The 19945-nt window shown below is 50.9% G+C and overlaps 1 protein-coding gene and 1 long non-coding RNA gene across 3 annotated transcripts in view; one reads left to right on the top strand and one right to left on the bottom strand.

Annotated features, from left to right (window-relative positions):
- Window positions 1-1752: 1752 nt before the first annotated feature.
- The window catches only part of TNR (tenascin R), a 33481-nt gene continuing 15288 nt past the window's right edge, over window positions 1753-19945 (top strand). Inside the window, exons 1-12 of one of the 2 annotated variants that reach the window (XM_039730251.1) lie at window positions 1753-2214; window positions 2350-2443; window positions 5180-5656; window positions 6626-6889; window positions 7680-7795; window positions 10147-10297; window positions 12831-13100; window positions 15085-15270; window positions 18018-18107; window positions 18220-18483; window positions 19128-19397; window positions 19508-19627. In XM_039730251.1, coding sequence (XP_039586185.1) covers window positions 1957-2214; window positions 2350-2443; window positions 5180-5656; window positions 6626-6889; window positions 7680-7795; window positions 10147-10297; window positions 12831-13100; window positions 15085-15270; window positions 18018-18107; window positions 18220-18483; window positions 19128-19397; window positions 19508-19627 — 2560 coding nt within the window. In that variant the 5' untranslated portion in view covers window positions 1753-1956. Of the gene's footprint in view, window positions 2444-5179; window positions 5657-6625; window positions 6890-7679; window positions 7796-10146; window positions 10298-12830; window positions 13101-15084; window positions 15271-18017; window positions 18108-18219; window positions 18484-19127; window positions 19398-19507; window positions 19628-19945 lie in introns of both variants that reach the window. The other variant, XM_039730249.1, reaches the window with a different exon arrangement.
- Window positions 8351-11358, bottom strand: LOC120512211. Its single transcript, XR_005629962.1, has 3 exons — window positions 10744-11358; window positions 10313-10435; window positions 8351-9456 (listed from the first exon to the last, which is right to left on the bottom strand). It is a non-coding gene; the product is annotated as an uncharacterized LOC120512211 (long non-coding RNA).

Genomic DNA, 19945 nt, shown 5'->3' with positions numbered 1-19945 from the left:
CTGTTGACACGAGGAGCAGGAGACAGAGCAGGGCCAGACAGGGAATGGAGATGACAGAGCTCAGGAATGCATTCACAAACTTGGCAGGGCTTCAGAGCTGCCAGCCCAAGCCTCTGGGAAGAAGTTGAGGATTAATAGGGATATCTGCCTGGCTCTGGGTTGGAGGACACAAAGGAGCACCCACCTGCCCTGTGGGTTCAGCCTGGTTTGAGCTGGAGTCAGCCCGAGCCATGGTGACTTTTCACCATTTCACAACTAAGAAATCTCCCTGGCGTCATTCCCCAGGGATGCCAGCATTCCCACAGCACCATGCCCTGCCCAAGGGGCAGGAGCGAATGCCATGACTTGCCACTCAGAACTGAGAGCTGGGCAGCTGTAATGAATGCACTGCTAAAGAGATTGAGATCAATAAGCCTGGCAGCTCCTACCAGCAGATGAATGGCTTTCGGGCTGTGGGTTACAGAGTTGTTAAGTGCCCAACCACCCTGCTGTCATTAGCAGGCAATGCCTCGTGTGTCTGCTCACCCTCCTTCATCCACCATCCATCTCCCACTCCCTCATTCCTGCATCCACACAGAACCCTTCTCCCCCCATCCAGCTGTGCCCACAAACAGGCCCTGAGGTCTCCCTTGAGGCAAGCTGGATCTGCAGAGGGGGAGAGGAAGGATTTCATTTCCCTGCTCCTGTAATCCTGCTAGGAGTTTTCCTTTGAAGCACTGGCCCATGGCCACAATTACTTCCAGTGTGAGCACACACAAAAAGCCAAGTGAGAGGCCAAGGAGGGGGTGCTGAGATTTGAGCACCAACGAGTCAATCAAAGGCAGTCCATGGTCATTAGTCCCTGTGCCTTGCCCTGTCACGGCTGCCCCATTATGCAGGGACAAGGAGTCTCTCCCTGGGTCAGCCAGGGCCACCCAGGAGCCAGCAGAGAGCACAGAAGGCAGAGGATGGCTTGAGGGAGTCAGGGTCTGAGAATGCAGCCCCAAATTGCCACTTACAGAGCCTGTCTTCTGTGAGCATGGTCAGAGCCATCCTGCTGCAGAGTTGTTCCTGTTTTTCTTGCTTTTCCTAAAACCAGGGAAAAAAAAGAGAGCTACCAAAGGAGTCCCAGATGTTGTTGGAGAGTAATGGGGGAGGCAGGGACGTTCTCTCCAGGGAGCTGGAGAGGAGCTCCAGAGTAGGAGGGCCATTAGAAGCAAGAGATAGCAATTGCTCAAAGTTATGGCATTGGCAGAGGGTGGCAGAGTAAGATGAGTGGCCCAGAGATGAGTATTTGGTGCTTTGATAGCACCAGATTGTTTCCTAAATAAAAAAATAATAAATAAAAAAACCCAGTAAGAACAAGAATCTGTCTTCGTCACAGCCCAAGGGCTATGACAAGGTCTTCCCACCAGCCATGGATTCCATTCAGGGTGGATTTAGGCTCCACCAATGTCACAACTGGGATGGCCACAATGCACAGAGTAACATCATACCATTTCAGAAAGCTTCAACCCATACAGAGTAACACCAGACCACTTCAGAAGGCTGCAAGGGTCTGCTCCTCTTGTTCTGTAGCCCAGCCTTTCATCCCCTGATGTTGATGCCCTGCCCCTGTGTGCCCCCTGCTCCCTTTGGTGTTGCTCAGTGCCCCTGGGCACTCCATGGCTCATTGCTGTCAGTGCTGCTCACCTGCTGCCACAGCTGTGCTCACTGGGGATGGGGCTGGGCCAGCCCCACTCCCAATCACCACACACTGTGTGCCTACACACCAAACTGTGTCCCTACACACCAAAGACTGCACGTGGGTGAAGTTGGCCCCACACATGTCTAGATAACTGCAGGGAGGATTTGCCTCTCTGTGCTGAGCACAGTTTCATGGCTAACACCAACCATGCTCTTTTGCTTTGTTCCCAGGTCCTCCCCACTCTTGGCTGACCAAGACTAGCTTGGAAGGCTCTTCCTTCTCCCAGGAAAATGGGGACTGATGGTGAAAACCCAATCCTGAGGAGTGTGGTCATCAGCTTCAACTTGCTCCTGCTGGGCGCCGTCCTCAAGCCTTTTGAGTGCCGTCTGGAGATGACGACTGAGAGGACAGCAGTGGATGAGGCAGGGGGCCTCGCCAACTGCAGCCCCCCTGTCAAAGAGCAGCCCATGGTCTTCCACCACATCTACAACATCAACATCCCGCTGGACAGCTGCTGCTCATCCGTGTTCAAGTCTTCGGCCGAGGAGGTGAGTTCAGAAGACGAGCGGCTGGCAGAGTACACGGAGCAGACCTCCGACAGCGAGAGCCAGGTCACCTTCACCCACAGGATAAACATGCCCAAGCAGGCCTGCAAGTGCTCCACCTCCCTCCCATCCCTGCAGGAGCTGCTGAGCAGGATTGAGATGCTGGAGAGGGAGGTCTCCATCCCCCGGGACCAATGCACCTCCAATTGCTGCCAAGACAATGCAGCCACAGGTAGTAATGCCATCCTGTTAGCTCTTGCTGGGGACTGAGGGCTTGAGAGAAAGGCAGGAGAAATAATGCTAAACCTGATGATGCCACTCAGAGTGCTGACAGAGGAAAACCAATTTTTACCCACCATGGGGCTGCGGCTTTAGTGAAAAACTCAGCTTGAGTCCTCTAAGCCAGGAAAAACCCTGGGAGTGCTTTGGTCACCTGAGTGCCCGTGCCACACTCGCTGTGAAAACTCCGTAGTGGAGGGAGAGCTGAACCCCCTTTACAGATGAAATTACAGCTGGTTAGGGGTGAGCAGGGGGATCTCCCAACTCTGCAGTCCTCCCAGCACTCCTAGACTTGTGCCACTGCCTGTGGGACAGGGAGCAGAGATGCAGCTGCTGCTCTCCTAAGCTGTCCCTGGGCTGAAGGCAGCCCCATGGGAGCTGGCAATAAGCCCCTTCATCTTCTCTGTAGGGGGAGTGAACACGTCTGAAGAGCTGAGTTAAATAAAAAGGATTAAGAAATACAAAAAAATACATGAAATAAGCAAACAAAACATTATATATATATATATATATTTATAAAGGCACAAAACTATCAACGTGATACTCCATCTGAATAAAAATACATGAAATAAGCAAACAAAACATTATATATATATATACATATATATATAAAGGCACAAAACTATCAACGTGATAGTCCATCTGAATAAAAAGATGTGCTTTTGTGGAGACCTTCAAGAGGTCCCATTAGGGTTACCCCATTAAAGGCAGCCCCTTGTTTCACCTCAGCTGAAATGAGATGGGTGAGGGAGGTTTGGGCTGGCAGCTGCATTTCCATGGTCCAGGAGCCACCATAGTGATAGTTTTCCTTGTCTCAAGGAAGAGGGGCTGTCCCAAAGGGCATCCATCCCAAATGCAGCCCAGCCCTGCTCGTGGCTGCAGCACACCAGGGCTCCTTGCAGGGAAGAAAACACTGAGCAAGGAGAAACACACAGGGCATCTTTCCAGGGGAAACCTGCTTTTCACACCAAGAACAGCAACAGAAAGGAAGAGAAATTAAAACCAACCCTTTTACCCCCAATACTCACTGCATTTTTTTGTTTTAAAGTTTTGCAGCTGTTAGTGTGATGTTTCCAGTGGTACCCCAACACCTCTGTGTGTAGGACACATTAAAATGAAATGGGTGCAATCAATCCTCAGGTCAAGAGTCCCACCAAAGGTGTGTTTGTCAGGGAGGGAGAAACAAGGATGGACACACAGCAGGGTGGCTTGGGCTGGCATCTATCATATGGCCAGTGGAAGTCCCTGTGTTCCCAGCCATGGCTTCAGCCCACATTCCTCCCAATGCCACATCCATCAGCTGCATTAATGACAAAGACAAAACAGCAAACACCAGTCTGTGCAAAGTGAGGGTTAAAATCACGTAGGAAATGCTATGGGAAAAACCTGTTTTAAAGGAATTAATTTGAAACTCTGATGGGCCTATTTGGGTTACTTGCAACGTGCATAGACAGTCCCATTAAATATTCATTGCTTGGTGGAGTCCCCACTCCCATCACAGATGCGCCGAGCTAAAACTGGAGTAATTTCATTTATTTTTACCAGAGTTGCTTTCAATTCACTGCACTGCAAAGGAATCAGGATCCCTACCCCACCACCCAAGGCAATTTCCCTGAGGAAAGCCTCTTTTCTCCAGCACGCCTAACGAGCATCCTCTCTTATCTTTTGATAACTCAACTAGAGATCTGAAGAAATCCTGACTGGCATTCCCAGTCCTTGCAGTTTGGATGGGAATTGTCCTGCAAAGTAACCCAAATGTGTCTGTCTGGCACAGCATGTAACTGAGCTGCTTTTGCATGTGCATCTGCTACATCCCCCCGCTGGAAAAGCTGCATGGAATGGTTAGCTGGGATGGAAAATTTAGCTGGGGACAGAGTCCTGGGGCTTGGGGGGGTCTTCAGGGTGCAAAGGTTTCCCACGGTTTGGAAGAGGCACAAAAAGGGTTTCTGTCTTTCCTTGGTTCACATGAGGAAAAGCAGTACAAATCAGCAAGGAAAAGTTAGCCTGCCTGGGACAAACCCTTTGCTGGAGCTCTGTTTTAGGGCAAAACAGGGGATCATTAGCAGTGTCAGTGACGGGTGCCTTCATCCCCACCATCCCTCCTCACCCCAGAGCATCCTCTGCAAGGCTGCCAGGTAAAGAGGGGGCATTAGAGGTGCTGGCCACAGAGCCCTTGTGCTGTCCCTGCTTTTCCACAACCTCAATGTGCCCAAAGCCAGCTGTTCTGTCCTAGTCAGGCTCACCAGGATGGGGATGATGTCTTTGGATACATACCTACTTCGTATAGGAGAGAGAGAAAGCAGCTGGGGATCTCATCTAAAAAGGAGAAGTGGGCAGATGTGAGATCAGGCCGGTGCAGAGGGTTTGGCCAGGGAAGGTTTTTTCCAGTAAGAGGTTTGGGGAAGTTCCTGTCAACTGAGTGCTGAGCTGGAGAGAAACCAAAGGGAACACTTGCAGCACCACAAGGCTGATGGCGCCCATAGTTACAGAGGGTACTGCACCCCAACCCCACCAATTCTTCCCCTTTCAGCCCTAAAGCTACCAGTTTGCCAGAGGGAGAACTATGCCCCCCTTGTCCCACACCTTCCCCCTTTCTCCAGCCCTTCAGAGGGCTGACCCGACACCAAACCCGACCTTTCCCCACCTCCCCACCCGGTGGGCTCTGACCCTCGGTCCTGCATCCTTGCAGGGCAGCTGGATTACATCCCGCAGTGCAGCGGCCACGGGAATTTCAGCCTGGAGTCGTGCAGCTGCGTGTGCATGGAGGGCTGGGCGGGCAGCAACTGCTCGGAGCCGCGCTGCCCGGGGGGCTGCTCCAGCCGCGGCGTGTGCCTGGAGGGCCAGTGCATCTGCGACAGCGACTACGGCGGCGAGGACTGCTCGCAGCTGCGCTGCCCCGCCGGCTGCGGCTCCCGCGGGCTCTGCGTGGACGGCGAGTGCGTGTGCGAGGAGGGCTTCGCCGGGGAGGACTGCTCGCAGCTGCGCTGCCCCGGGGACTGCTCGGGCCGCGGCCGCTGCGAGAACGGCACCTGCGTGTGCCACGAGGGCTTCGGCGGCCGCGACTGCGCCCGGCCGCGCTGCCCCGGCGCCTGCAGCGGCCGCGGCCTCTGCCGCGACGGGCTCTGCGTCTGCCAGGGAGGCTACGGAGGGCAGGACTGCTCGGCAGGTAGGGGGTGGGCAGAGCCGGGCTGGGGGCTTGCCTAAGAGAGGGTTTGGAGGTGCGCGGAGTACCGTAGGAGCCTGGGGAGAAAGGCGTGCCTGGGAAGAGAGTGATGCAGAGAGCATCGCTTTCGCACAGGGTGGTTGCCTCCCTGTTATCCCTGTTCCCAAAGACACCGTGATAAAAGTTTGGGAGGCGAGGAAAAAGCTAGTGAGGGTCATCCTATCGCTACGTACAAATCACAAACAAGGTGACACTGCTAGGAACGTGCCTTGAGCTGTTGGATTTTCCAGCATCAGCCTCATTACATGGTTATGACAATGGGAATTGTCATAATTCACATCCTAGCAGCTCACATGCCAGACAGCAGACCAAGAATTTAATGTTACAACTTACTTTAAAAGTTTTTTGACCAATCACACGAGGCAAAAGCGTATTGACAGTAGTTCTAGTTCTATCCAACCACTATAAGAACACATACCTTCAGTTAAAACAGTGCTTGCTTATTTTGAATATAATACCTACTTGTAACCTTAAAATACAATATACAAAACTTTATTATTAAGCTTAAAACTTCCTAATATCTTACTAAATATACTTTTCTACAACTTAATTTTTTTTCTAAACAAACATTAATATCCAAACCATTGTTCTATTTATCCTTACTTTTCTACTTCTTACATAACTTTTCTACTAACCAATTTTATAGCTACTACTTAACTCTAATCACAATTCTACTATCTCTAAAACCTATCTTTTAGAATTTTCCCAAAACCCTCTAATTGTATGAATTCCCACACATCCCAGCATGGGGGCTAAACCTTTAGTGCCACAGGTTCTCCTGTGCTTTTACCTGTTCAGACAGCCACAGCTAGCACATAACCCCCAGCCCCTGCCCATGGCAGACCTACACACCCTCGCACAGGAGTGCCAGGCACACCCTGACACTCTCCATACCTCTGCCCTTCCCACCAGTGTCTCCTCCCGAGAACCTGCGGGTGACGGGGATCAGCGACAGCTCCATCGAGCTGGCGTGGGACAGCCCCGGGGCAGCCACCGAGTACGTGGTGTCCTACCAGCCCGCCGTGCCAGGGGGCACCCAGCTCCAGCAGAGGCTGCCTGGGGACTGGAGCAGCGTCACCATCACGGATCTGGAGCCGGGGGTCGCCTACAATGTCAGCATCTATGCGGTCATCAGTGACGTCTTCAGCATCCCCGTTACCTCCAAGGTGATGACTAGTAAGTATCCTACTGCACTTGTCGCTTGCTTCCCATATATCCTGAGGGGATGCTCAAGCTGGCTCACTTTTTACGTAAAAAAACTTCTAGCAGCAGAAACTTGAGCCTCCAAAAAGAAAAAAATAATGTATCTGTATAGGGATATAGGAAAGGGAGAAATGTGTCCACCCTCTTCAGAAGGATTCAGTTTGGGTGAAAACTTCTTCTAAAAAGAAGAAAAAGCTTCCAGAGTTGGATCGAAGCCCCCAGAATGTGGCCCAAAGCATTACATTTTTTTCCTCAGAGAAAATACTACAATATAACACAGAAGTCTCAGGTTGTTCTCCCATGCCTGAACGGATGATTCCCTGTGATGACTCCCCATGATAGTGCAGCAAGAGGGAATGCTGCTGTGCATCAGGAGAAACACAGTCCTGACCAGGACTGTGATGCACAGAGGAAAACAGGAGTATCAGGCTGTAATGCCAGCCTCCAAAGGGGTTTCTTGGAGACTAAGGATAGAGAGGGCAGGGGAAAAACAGAAACTATCCAGACACCCCTTTGCAACCCCAGCACTCACTCTGTTCACACAACAGTGCAGTGGGATGATGCCTCAGTGTCCACAGGTCCAGGCACTTCCCTCTTTTCCCTCCAACCCACATGGAGCAGGGAAAAAGGAATTTTGCTAACAGATACCAAAAGTTTCCCTGTTTTCATTGCCCAGATAACAAAATACCCTCAGGGAGCAGGGTGGGGACAGCAGGAGGTGCACACCCGCCCCACTCTGCTCACCACCCCTGCTCCCTTCCAGACCTCGCCACACCGCAGGGGCTGAAGTTCAAGACCATCACAGAGACAACGGCAGAGGTGCAGTGGGAGCCCTTCTCCTTCCCCTTCGACGGCTGGGAGATCAGCTTCATCCCCAAGGTACTGCTGCCACACCCACGGCACTGCAGGGTGTACCCTGGCAGCGCCCTGTGAGTGCACCCGAAATCCGTTTCCAATCACCCCCTTCCCAAAACACCCAGCCCGTGTTTGCCATTTCTGTGCTGCACATCAGACTCCCCAGACACTGCCAGCCTGCATTTCCCCGTTAGTTTTTGTGTCAAAACATGCGTGTCCTCAAAGCAATATCCCAAAAAAAAAAATCCAATGATATGAAAAGAAACCTTCCAGCCTCACTGCCTCTTGTTGTTGCACCCTCTTTTTCCTTCCCAATGAGTCTTTCTCCTCCTCCTCCTCCTCGCCCTGCTCTCTACATCAAGCTCCCCAAAGCAGCTTGGATCAAAGCGAGCAGCTGCTGGCTCTCAGACAACAACCTTCAGCACCCCCGAGTCACACGCACAGTTAATTCCTGCCATGGAATTTTAATCGCAGTGACGAGCAGGTAGAAATCGTGCCAGAAAAGATGAAAGGATAAAAATGTTGCCCTAAATACCCCGTATTTTTCTGTGCGCAGCAACAAAAATTGTACATCGAGTATTTAATCTATATTCATAATTTCTACACCATTTAGCCATAAGTATAGCTTCAATTGTACATGGAGCCTCTTTACAAGAGTATTCAAGCCCCAGCAGTAAAAGAAATGCTGATTAAGGGCTCAATTATGATGTTTTCACTTGTATAAAACCTTCACTGGAATCAAAGGCAGCTCTGGGCAGTGGAGAACTGCAGAATTTGGCCCCAAAGTTTTAAATGCTCTTAACTATGAAGTATCATTGCACAGCACAAAGCAAGGGCTCAATTGCTTTAAATAACTCAATTCTCTCCTTTCCAAAGAGTTGCTGGGAGATTATTGATGTGATGTTGGCTACATCCACATGCAAATTGTGTCAGAAGTTGAAGCTCATGTAATGCAGGTACAGACCCTGGGATAATTTGCAGTCACCATCAGGTGATCATTCAGGATTAAGGCTGAAAAATGTAGCAATATCAGAGAGAAGCTTTTGGTAGGAAAAAACAGCTCTTTCAAACATTTCACTATTACTAGGAATTAAGCTGAACAGCATCCCCCTGAAGCAAGTAAATGCAAACCATTGGTTCTTTTTTCTGTTTTTAAGCCTAAACTTAAAAGTACATGGCAACATTTTGGGATTTAAAGGCAGACAAAATGCAAAATGATGGCTGTTCCTGAATGCAGGGTCTTGGGTAGGGAAGGGATGTAGCTCACTGGGCTTTAAAGTTCTCAAATCCCTGAGTTAAGACATAGAGTCACAGGCATGTTCCTGCCCATCAGCTGCCAAAATTGGCCTCTCTTTAGTCTCTATCATCACCTTTTCCCCTAAAATTAGGCAGAGGGTGTTGTGTCCTTTACTGCCCTGCAAGCAGGCTTGCATGCCAAAACATTGCCACACCTCAAACAAACCCAAAACCCATTCCCAAAGGCTAAAAACGAGAGAGTTATAACTGCACCACCACAACCTCTGTGAGAAAAAATGACCCCCCTCTCTTCCCAAAAACTGGGTGAGGAAATGCTAATTTGGTCCTCAGCTTCCTGCAGAGCTCTTCCCATCTCCTTCCATGGTCTCTGTGATGCTCTCACCCCCACAAAAGCTGGGTCAGGCAGGATTGCCCATCTGCTGCCTGCACTGGGGATGGGGTGGGGAAAAGACAAAGAGAAGACAGATTTAGCAAAGAAAATTCGGAAAGGTAAAATGGTAACTGATGGCTAAAATGGAAGGTTTCCTGTTTAATGAGAAAAGGGATGAATATGAATTGAGAGTTATGTGCAAAGATTTGTTTAGCATGTTATTAGTGAAGACAGCAGCAAGAAAAGATCCTTTGTCCAAGCACTGGCAGGAAAGGTGACATGTGCAGTTGTTTAAAGCCTTGCAGTTTTTCAGGGCAAAACCACAAGGCATAAATGAGTGTACTAAAGATTGCTAAAAAGCAGGTGACAGCAAAATAAAGACCTCACAGCTTCATACCTATACATCAACAACAAAAGGCTCCTGGCACCTGAAGAGCAGGGAAAACAAGTCTAGCCAAGGCTTTGGTTTAATCATCCTTCCTCTTTCTGAACAGCAGAGGCACAAATATACAGAAGCTGGGGAGGGAGGAGGGATGGGGAGGATTTTGCAGCCCAACAACACGAGTACTTGGTGGGTGACTTCATCCCAGGTTTCTCCCTCCATGGTGGGGTGTGCCAAGATGATCTGGGGATGCAGAGCGGGCTGTGGAAGGATGCAACGTGGGGGGCACCTCCTGTGTGTGCATCAGTCCCCCCAAAAAACACCACTTGGTGGGGGAGGGCTAATGCTTGTTTCATTCCCTGACAGAATAACGAGGGTGGTGTGATCGCCCAGCTCCCCAGCACCGTCACCACCTTCAACCAGACGGGGCTGAAGCCAGGGGAGGAGTACACTGTCACCGTCGTGGCCCTGAAGGAACAAGCCAGAAGCCCTCCCACCTCCGACAGCGTCTCGACCCGTGAGTGAGCCTCACCTGGGGGCAGCACAACAGTGCCCAGGGCTTGGTCCCAAAAATAAAGTCCCATGGGCAGGGATGGACCTTGCAGCAAACATTGCAGCCACAGCTTCTTCGTGCAGTATTTTGTGCCTCTCTCTCCTAAATTGTCACAAGTGCAAAAACCGTGGTGAGGTTAATGGGGTTGGGAGTGAAGACTCAGTTCTGCTTTTATTGTATATCTGGATAAATTATTCTTCTCTTCTAATCTCACATTTTGGAGGCTGGATGCCCTCAAGAAATATATCTACAAATGTATTACTGACCCATATATAACAGATTAAAATTCCCACCCGCTTTTGTGCCACTAAATGCCCTCAATTCCCACCTATTCAGGCAAATCAGGCAGCAGGGCAGGGAGCCAGGAGCAGCAGCATGTCCCTTCCTAACCAATTTGTTTGCCCACTCACTGGTCCTTCCTCTAGATCAGAGGAAATTCCGCTGGGTCTTCTTGCTGAAGGAGATGCAGTGATGGGCAGAGCTCACGGGGGAGAAGAGGCTCTTCACACCAGATCTGTTGCGGTCTGCCTTGAAAGCCAGGCAGAGGTCTACTAGCTCCACCTGAGCTGTTCCGAGAGGAAACAGCACTTAAATAGCTGCCGGAGGGCTGTAATAAGGTGCTGCTAATTGAGGCAGCGGTGGGAGCGAGGGGAGGGTCCCTCCACAGCAGCACCTTTTGCAGGTCTGAGTTCCCCCGCACAGCCCTCTCCTCCTGCTTTGCCTCAGCGTTCAGCTCGACGTGGCTTAATAGAGACATCTCCTGGTCAAGCCAGAAACTTCCTTTCCCTGGCAAGTCAGCAAAAATAGAAGCTGGTACTTCAAACTCAAGGGCTGACCTTTGCAGGGAGTGCAGGTGGAGCGGTGGGCTCCAGGATCTGTGCTCTGTGAAGGCATCCCTGTGCTGGCGTGTCTGCCTTCCTCTACAGCACCCCCAGAGCTTTATCCCCACCACCCTTGCTCTTCCTCAACATCTTGTGCCAGGATCAGGCAGCAAAGGCATGTTTATGCCACAGAGCTAAGTAGATGTGGATCACCTGGATGGCTGGAGAGCATGAAGCAATTGGAGATTGAGGGTATGCATGACCTGGTCCTGGCCAAGCTGGACAGCCAGCTCCTCCCTGAACACTGGGACTGCCAGCTGTGCTCCTACCTCTGATGTTTTGCCCACAGACCTCACCTCACTACACCAAATTCCCCCATGTCCTTTTCTAACCATCCCCCCGCCAGGTCCTTCCCATCCCTGCCCACGTGCTGGTGCCCCAGAACTTCCAACTCTGAGGTGCAGCATTCAGCAGGCCCTTATTATATACTGTCATTATGTCAGGTATGTGTATATATGGTATAGTCTGAATTTCAGAACCAAAGTGGGCTTTTTCAAGCCACCTTGTGATCATCTAAGTGGTAAAACAGGCTGCCCAGCAGGCTTCATGCATGAGCACTGTCATGGCACAGGAGTGATGGCAAGGCTTGGCTCCATCCATCCATCCATCCATCCATCCATCCATCCATGTAGTGATTAAGTCCTGCTGGACTCAAAGCATCCATCAGCCAGCCTTGAGCCCAGGATGTCCAAAGGTTGAGTGTTGGGGGTGTGGAGGAAGGAAGGGCCCAAATCTCTGCCAAAAAAAAAAATAGCAGAAATGTCCAAAAAGGTCTCCCAATAGACCCCTGGTATGAATTTTTTCTAAAAACCTTTTATCTGAAAGGTTTTTTTGGACACCAACCATAGCCCCACACCCAGCTAGTTATGAAGATTCACCAGAGCAGTTGCATTTTCTCCTCTCTTCCCACTGCCAAGACACCAACAGCTTTATGAGCTGATTCCTCAGTTTAAGGACAAACCAGGAGCTGGCACCAAAGCAGGAACATTTCTAGAGACATTCCTCAGTTCTCAACACTTGGATCTTGTCCTTGGCCCCACGTTATTTAACACGTTGTCAACACCTTTCAAAAGACATAATACTGTTGCTGATAAATTTTGCCAATGATGGAAAAGCTCAGAAAAGAGTAAATTGCATAGAGGAACACCAATAAAAGTTTTTTTGATAGTTTGAAGAGCTGGGCACAAAGGAAAATGATGTTTTTTTCAGTGCAAAAGTACAAGCAACTGTCTAAGAGCAAAAAAAGTGTTGCAGTTAGATATAGGAGTTTTATATCCTTAAAAAGTCAAAGAGGAATAATTTTTGACAGCCAGATCAAGAGAAGGGCATGAGTTGCATTATGGCTGTAATGAGTGCCAATGAGAGAGCTGCTGTGTCTGCAGAAAGTGGAGAGGGTTCAGGAAAGAGCCAGGAGACTGGGACAAGGGACTGGGCACCCATGAGGACCACACCTGCTATAAGTATTTTGGGGTCAGGGTCACGCCTCTTGCCCGTGTCCCCAAACACCAATTCCAGCCGCTTTGAAGGTCAGCCTGAAGCATCCCTGAAGCTTGCTGTCCCCATCCAACTCCCCCAAAATAACGGGTGCCCGTTTTCCCCCCTCCGCTCCTCCGCAGTCATCGACGGCCCGACGCAGATCCTGGTGCGGGACGTCTCCGACACGGTGGCCTTCGTGGAGTGGACGCCGCCGCGCGCCAAGGTGGACGCCATCCTGCTGAAGTACGGGCTGGCGGACGGGGAGGGCGGCAGGACCACCTTCCGCCTGCAGCCCCCCCTCAGCCAGTACTCCCTGCAGGCCCTGCGCCCCGGCGCCCGCTACCACCTCGCCGTCAGCGCCCTCCGGGGTGCCAACGAGAGCCGGCCAGCCTTTGCCCAGTTCGCCACAGGTAGCTAGCCGGCCTTGCTGGGAGAGGTGGTGGGAGTTTTTGAGCCTCTGGCAAGCACGGGCTTGCTGCTGTCGGCAGATGGGCTGTGCTGCAACAAGGAGGAAAAACGGAGGGGTTTTTGCAGCTGGGGTTAGTGATACCTCTTTTTCTCCTGGCGCGAGTCAGCTGGGGTTTAATGTGGTGTGCTGGGAGAAGTGGGATGAAAAACACAGTGGTTAAGATGCAGGTGTAAATGCTGACACCTGAATGCAGGTGCCTTGCATCCCGTCAGAGACCAAGGCGGAGCAAATGGTCCAGCTCACCCTAAAATACACACCCTACAATGGCCCTCTGCCCCCACCCCTACTGCTAGTGGCTGCTTAGCCACTAAATGTCCAGTGCAAAAGGTCCTCTTTATGCCCTGTGCCCCACAGAGATGCTCATATAATCCCCAGGGCAGTCCAGGTGATCCCATATCCAGTGATGAGGCATGGATGGACTCCATCCCCCCATATTCAGATGATAAACCCCAAGCCAACCCCATCTTGTCCATGTTTTGCTGCAGCATCACGGCTGAAGCTGCCTGGGACACACATCCCCACCAGCTCCAGTGCCCCTTCAGACCCACAGCTTAGAACTCTAGAACTCAGCAGTTTACATCCTTAGGAGCACCCATAGCTCAATGCAGAACTCTCAAAAGCACCAAAATGTTCAGCCCAGGTCTGAGTTCAAGGGGACATTCGCTCCCACTCAGCATCATCAGCCAAGGCAGGTGCCTTGACCAAGGAAGCAGCAGTCAAGCAGCTGAAGCCAGCACATCCAGGAACATGGTTATTTATGTCTTCTCTGAACACCCTAATTGGTCAGTAAAACTTGAATTAATGTTAAGCCTGCAGATAGCTAAGGGATTTAATTTACCATGCCATAAAGGAGGAGTCAGAGTGTGTATTTCCGTGCTGGTTTACGGTATATAAATTGTCATGTACGTTACTGCTGGATACGAGGCTCCTACTGTAATAACTGTGGTACGTGAATTGTGTGTGTACATATCTCTGTAGATAAATATTTCAGATGAGATGCTTACCCCAGCTGATTTGCTGCATTGGCCTTCCTTGCTTTATTTCTATAAGCCAACATAAAAACACCCCCCACCAAACTCAGATCCATCACCATTACCCACTGTCCACTGGTGCCCAGCCCCAGCTGTTGCTCACTGGAGGAGTTTATTGGGCAAACCAGAGCAGATTCAGTACACAGCCTAAGCAGCACCAATAAACAAACCCTTTGGGCAGTGTCTGAGTGTGAATGAGCCTGTAAAGATGCTCATGGTTTTCTTCTAAGAGCAGTTCAGGCCAATGCATGGCTACTACAGAGCCCTTTTTGTCTTATTCACAGTGTCTCAGTTTCTTTTACTCTAATACGAGGGGAAAGAGTTTTCTTTCTGAAATAACATAGAGCTAGCTGCCAAACCAGTTTACCGAGCATGCTGCGAGTGCCCAGCATCTGCATCATCCTCCTGGGTGGCATCTCACAGCCTGTGCTGAGCAGGAGGTGAGAGCAAATGTTCTGGCCCTTCCTGCCAGGACATGCTCTGGGGAGGAGGGGACCTCCTGGATATCCCACCCAGGTACCCCTCTGTGGTCTTTAGGACAAGAGAAGAGATGAATCTGACTCCATGTTCTCAGAAGGCTGATTATGATATGATAAACTACTAAACTATAGAGAAAGGATACATCAGAAGGCTTAACAAGAATGATAATGAAAATTCGTGACTGACTCCTCAGAGTCCGACACAGCTGGCTGTGATTGGTCATTAAGTAAAAACAATTCACATGTTGGAAAACCATCTCCAGACCGCATTCCGAAGCGGCGAAACAGGGAGAAACTGAGGTTTCTCAGCTTCCCAGGAGAAAATCCTGGGATTTTTCCAGAGAATATGACAGTGACACCCCTCGCTGCCGAGGCAAGGCGCTGAGACCGTGCCTCTCTCCCTTGTGTTGCGCAGAGATCGACGCCCCCAAGAACCTGCGGGTGGGCTCGCGGAGCCCCGCCAGCCTCGAGCTCGCCTGGGACAACAGCGAGGCCGAGGCACAGAGCTACAGGGTGGTCTACAGCACCCTGGCCGGGGAGCACTACCACGAGCTCCTGGTGCCGCGCCACGCCGGTCCCACCACCCGCGCCACCCTCGCAGGTATGCGTGCGCCCTTCCTCGCCCTCCTCTGCAGCAGCTAGGGCAAAGGAGATCCCAAATCAGCACCAAGACTCAGTTGCACTCGTGCTGGCACAAGTTTGAGGTTGTTTTGGAGTTTGCTATTTACTGGAGAGAAGGTTTTCCTTGGGATAGAGCTCGTCTTCCCCTGTGGGTCTGGGTGCGCCTCCAAGTAATGCACCTGCAGCAAGGATCTGTCCAGGTGGCAAATAGAGCTGGCAAGGAGCAAAGGGAGAAATGGGAATAAGTCTGTTTAGGCTGATCTAAAACATTATTTCAGGGAAATATTATTTCACCCTTCTCTTTTTTGCTTGTTTGGAAAGCGCCATGGGTGATGATGCCCCGTGGGCAGTGATGGGGAGCCAGGCTGCCCGAGTTTTGTGCCTTTTTCCAAACTGGGCTCAAAGCAGACCCAAATCTAGAGATGCTGGTTTTGAGCAACGCCTTTAAGTGGTACATTATTCAGGCCAGCATAGGGGCTGCAAACACCACCCATCTCCCACTGCCAGGAAAGCCCCAAACACCTTATGCAGCAACACAGCAAAGCACCATGTGAGATGTGATTTCCTTGTTTCTTGACTAGAACTGCTTACCTCATGGATTTGCTGCTCTGCTGGCATATTTTGAGCAAAGAAAATAATTATATGCAAAAATGTTCTCTCATTCCTCTTGAAGTTCATCAGTATGGGAGGACACCAGGTTCTTCCATGTTGACTCTCAGCCTTCCCAGGACCTTCCATGGCTCAGGAATCTACCATATGAAGTTATAGGAGAAAGGTCAGTGGGAAAGCCAAAAGTAAAGTTACAGGCACAGCAGCAGAGTCACAAGAGAGGCTGGAGGGCAGCAAGGCAATTAGAGCAGTTATCTTGAAAAATGTGGAATGCAGAAAGAAGAAAAACGTCAGGGCTGGTTTGTTCTGTGTTCTTGATGAGGATGCGTGGGGAGAAGTAGGATGAGCTCAGAGACTCAGTGCTGGACTCCTGCTAGCTTTCCTTTAGGACATTTATTGGCTTTCTAGGTGAGAAGAAGCATTAAAATGGGCCAAATCCCCCTCCCTGGGCAGAGGCACAACAGTGACAAAGACTGAGATGATATCCATAGCTTGACTTGAGCTTGCCTTGGAATATATGGCAGCCTGAAGTCTCTTGTTTTTCCTCAATAAAACTAAAAAAGTTGCCAAGCCTCTTCCAAACTCAGGCAAGGCTGCAAGAAACCCAACCAGAGCAAGCTGCAGAGATGCAGATTCTTAAGTCAGTTGTAGAGAGTGATTTTTATATGGTGCCTACATCATTGCTCAAGTGCATTGCTTCTAGTCCCCAATGTACTATGCCATAAACAAACCAATTAAAAAAAAACAAAAACAAACAACCTAGTCATAGCATAAAATAATGAAAAAGCCATTCTGCTAGCAAAAAAAAAAAAAAAAAGGGAGAAAAAAGAGAAAAAGCTATGACAGTCATAGTGTGCATGGCACATGAGCCTCTCCCATAGCTCAGTTATGTACAGAGTAGTCGTGTCCTCCAGTCTTGTGGGACGTTGTGCAAAACCCATTGGGGTTTTTTTCCAGTCACCCAGGATCTTGTGGGATCCATGGCAGGAAAGCAACCAGTAATTCTTTCAGCCAATCTCATCTACTGCAAAGCAGTGTGGAACGGCACTGAGCAGAGTTTATAAAAGATTTACACTTTAAAAAGTGCAGCAAGCCTGGCCCTGACCCTAATAGTCTCTATTAAAAATCAGCATTTGCACAGAAATAACCATAATTTTGCTTATCCCAAAAGAGCTGGGAGAGAAAAGCTTTATATCCTCCTGCTCATTTTGTCCTTCTCCTTCCCTTCTGCCAGGCTATTCTTTCCAGAATACTTCTGACACTTATTGAGCAGGGCCAAGGGGGTCTGTCTTCTCCTCATCACCAAAACTGCAAGAGAAGAGCAGGGGAGGAGAGTTTCCCCCTCTCTCCTGACCTCTTGGGAAAGGTTTTGGTGGCTCCAGGGGATGCTGCCCCAGGGCAAGGCACGGTGAGGCTGAGCTGGAAAGTTCATGGCTTTTTCTAGCTTTGTGGGAAAGATCATGAAGCACAGGGAAGAGGGGAATAAAGCCACCAGCAGCCAAGCAGAAGTGACAGGCAGAGGCAAGAGATATTCCATGGAGATAAAGCAGTGCAAGAGGAAAGGAGCTGGATGAGCTCAATTCCCAAGTTCCTTGAGAGAGGCACCTCAGGATAGGTCCACCCTAAAGAACAGGGCTTGATTCAGCTCCCAGAAGGACTGCACCTTTCTCAATTAATGTGCATTTCATTTACTCTGCATAGTTTATTTCTCTCCAAGACACCAGCCCTGTGACAATATTTGATGTTGCATCACTTTGGAAAAAAATACAGCTACTTTGTCATTCCCATCTCAGCTCACACACACAAGAGCTTCTGTCTCACCGCCAGCAATTGCAGCAGACCTCAGCAACAACTTTTAAAAACGGCTTGTTTCTGAGCTAAAATAACCCACATTCCCTGTCCAAAGGCATTGACAGGGCTTTTTGAAAAGACTCAGCTCTTCTACAATGTGCAGAGGAACTGCTGACCTGTGGGAGAGCTGCTAACCCCAGGGATGCCCTGGAGGGCCCTCCTGTGCCCCCACCTGTGGGAGGTGGAAGAAGGGGTCACACACAGCCTGAGGTCACCCTGCCAGGTGCTGCTCTCAAACCCTGTCGTGTTCTTTGCACTCCCTGGTAGATCTGGTGCCAGGAACGGAGTATGGCATTGGGATTTCAGCCGTGATGGACAGCCAGCAGAGCGTGCCAGCGACCATGAATGCCAGGACTGGTGAGTTTGGCCCCGCTGCCTGCTCCAAGCACAGCTGGCTGCTATGGCTCAGATGCCCCCATAGGACAGTGTGTGCATGGGGACAAAGCTCTGCACCAACCCTCTTCCACAGAGCTTGACAGCCCCCGGGACCTCCTGGTGACAGCCTCCACTGAGACATCCATCTCACTGGCTTGGACCAAAGCCACGGGTCCCATCGACCACTACCGCATCACCTTCACCCCCGCCTCAGGAATGGCCTCTGAAGTGACAGTGTCCAGGGACGAGTCACAGCTCACCCTCTCGGAGCTGGAGCCCGGGACAGAGTACACCATCTCCATCATCGCGGAGAGGGGCCGGCAGCAGAGCCTGGAGGCCACCGTGGATGCCTTCACAGGTAGAGAAACACAAGCTGGGGTGGGGGCAAGGTACAGACCTTGTTGGCATCTCTGCCAGCCCACGGCGTCCCTGGCAACAAAACCCTTGAGGTGGTGATGGGGAGGAGGGCTGTGGTCAATGTGTCCACACAGGAGCAGTTGACCTCAAAAGGAGGATGGCCCTACCAATGTGGTGGCACAATCCCTGTGGACAGAAGCACTGAACACACTTGCTCTGCTGGACAACACAGAATTGGGGAAAACAGACAGCCCTCTGCTGTCCTCTGTGGTCAGGGTGGCCTGTGAGCCCATAAGAAGAAGAAATGAAGCCTTGGGGGACCTCACAAGGACCTCTGGCTGAAAAGTCTGCAGTCATGAAGTGCAGACAACATATACCATCTGCAGTGGGACACTTCCATCACCCACTCTGTGGGTCTGGGATGGAGGATGTTTGCAGGTGGAGCTGAGAGAAGCACCATTTCCCCCCTCCTGGTTCTGCTGGTTGATCCCAGCAGAGTTTCAGATCAATGGAGAGCCCAGATCTTTTAAGATTTAAGTATTTAAGAAATACTCTTTTAAGTACTTCCCATTCAAGCACTGGGAAAAATGCAGAGGCAAGGATCTGCAGACAGTTGGGGTTGCATCTCTCCTCTCCATCTTCCAGGTGTTCGGCCCATCTCACAGCTGCACTTCTCCCAGCTGACATCCTCCAGTGTGAATGTCACATGGAGTGACCCATCCCCACCAGCAGACCGCCTCATCCTCACCTACAGCCCCCGGGATGAGGAGGAGGAGGCACAGCAGGTCACACTGGACGGCACCCGCAGGCACACCAGCCTGACGGGCTTGCAGCCCTCCACAGAGTACCTGGTGTCACTGGTGGCCGTGCACGGCTCCATCAGCTCTGAGCCCGTCGTGGGCTCCATCACAACAGGTACCACGGGACACCCCCCCCCAGGCACGGGGCAGCACCGGGGAGGGCAGGCGGGGGCATGGGGAGTGGACCTGCCTCCCACAGCTTTTCTTTGTGCTCCGTCTCACCAGGGATCGATGCACCAAAGGACCTCAGGGTGGGCAATGTCACCCAGGAGTCCATGATGGTCTACTGGAGCGCTCCCATCGCTGCCTTTGACCACTACAGGATATCCTACCGTGCTGCTGAAGGTAACGGGCCAGAGCACTCCTGTTCGTGCCCTGAGCTCACAGCTGCCAGCCTTCCCTCCACCCGCTGGCCCAAGCAAGCCACATCCTCACCCAGGCAGCATCCCAGTGCTTTGGGGAAAATGACCAATAACTGGGATTGGCTCCAGGGCAGAGGATGGGGTGACTGGGATGAGGATGGGAAGGGACCACCGCAGCCAGCTCGGCACAGAGGGGCACACAGAGTGGCCCCCCAGCAGCGTGCCCTCCCCAGAGATGGTTAAATTCAGGGCTCAATCCTGAAATCCCAGCTCCCTCATCTGCTTCACCTACCTCATCTCC

This window comes from Passer montanus, unplaced genomic scaffold (genome assembly GCF_014805655.1).
Source record: "Passer montanus isolate IOZ18808 unplaced genomic scaffold, ASM1480565v1 scaffold71, whole genome shotgun sequence".
Classification (NCBI taxonomy): domain Eukaryota; kingdom Metazoa; phylum Chordata; class Aves; order Passeriformes; family Passeridae; genus Passer; species Passer montanus.
Note: the sequence above shows the minus strand (reverse complement) of the source record. Positions and strands in the feature narration are given on the sequence as shown.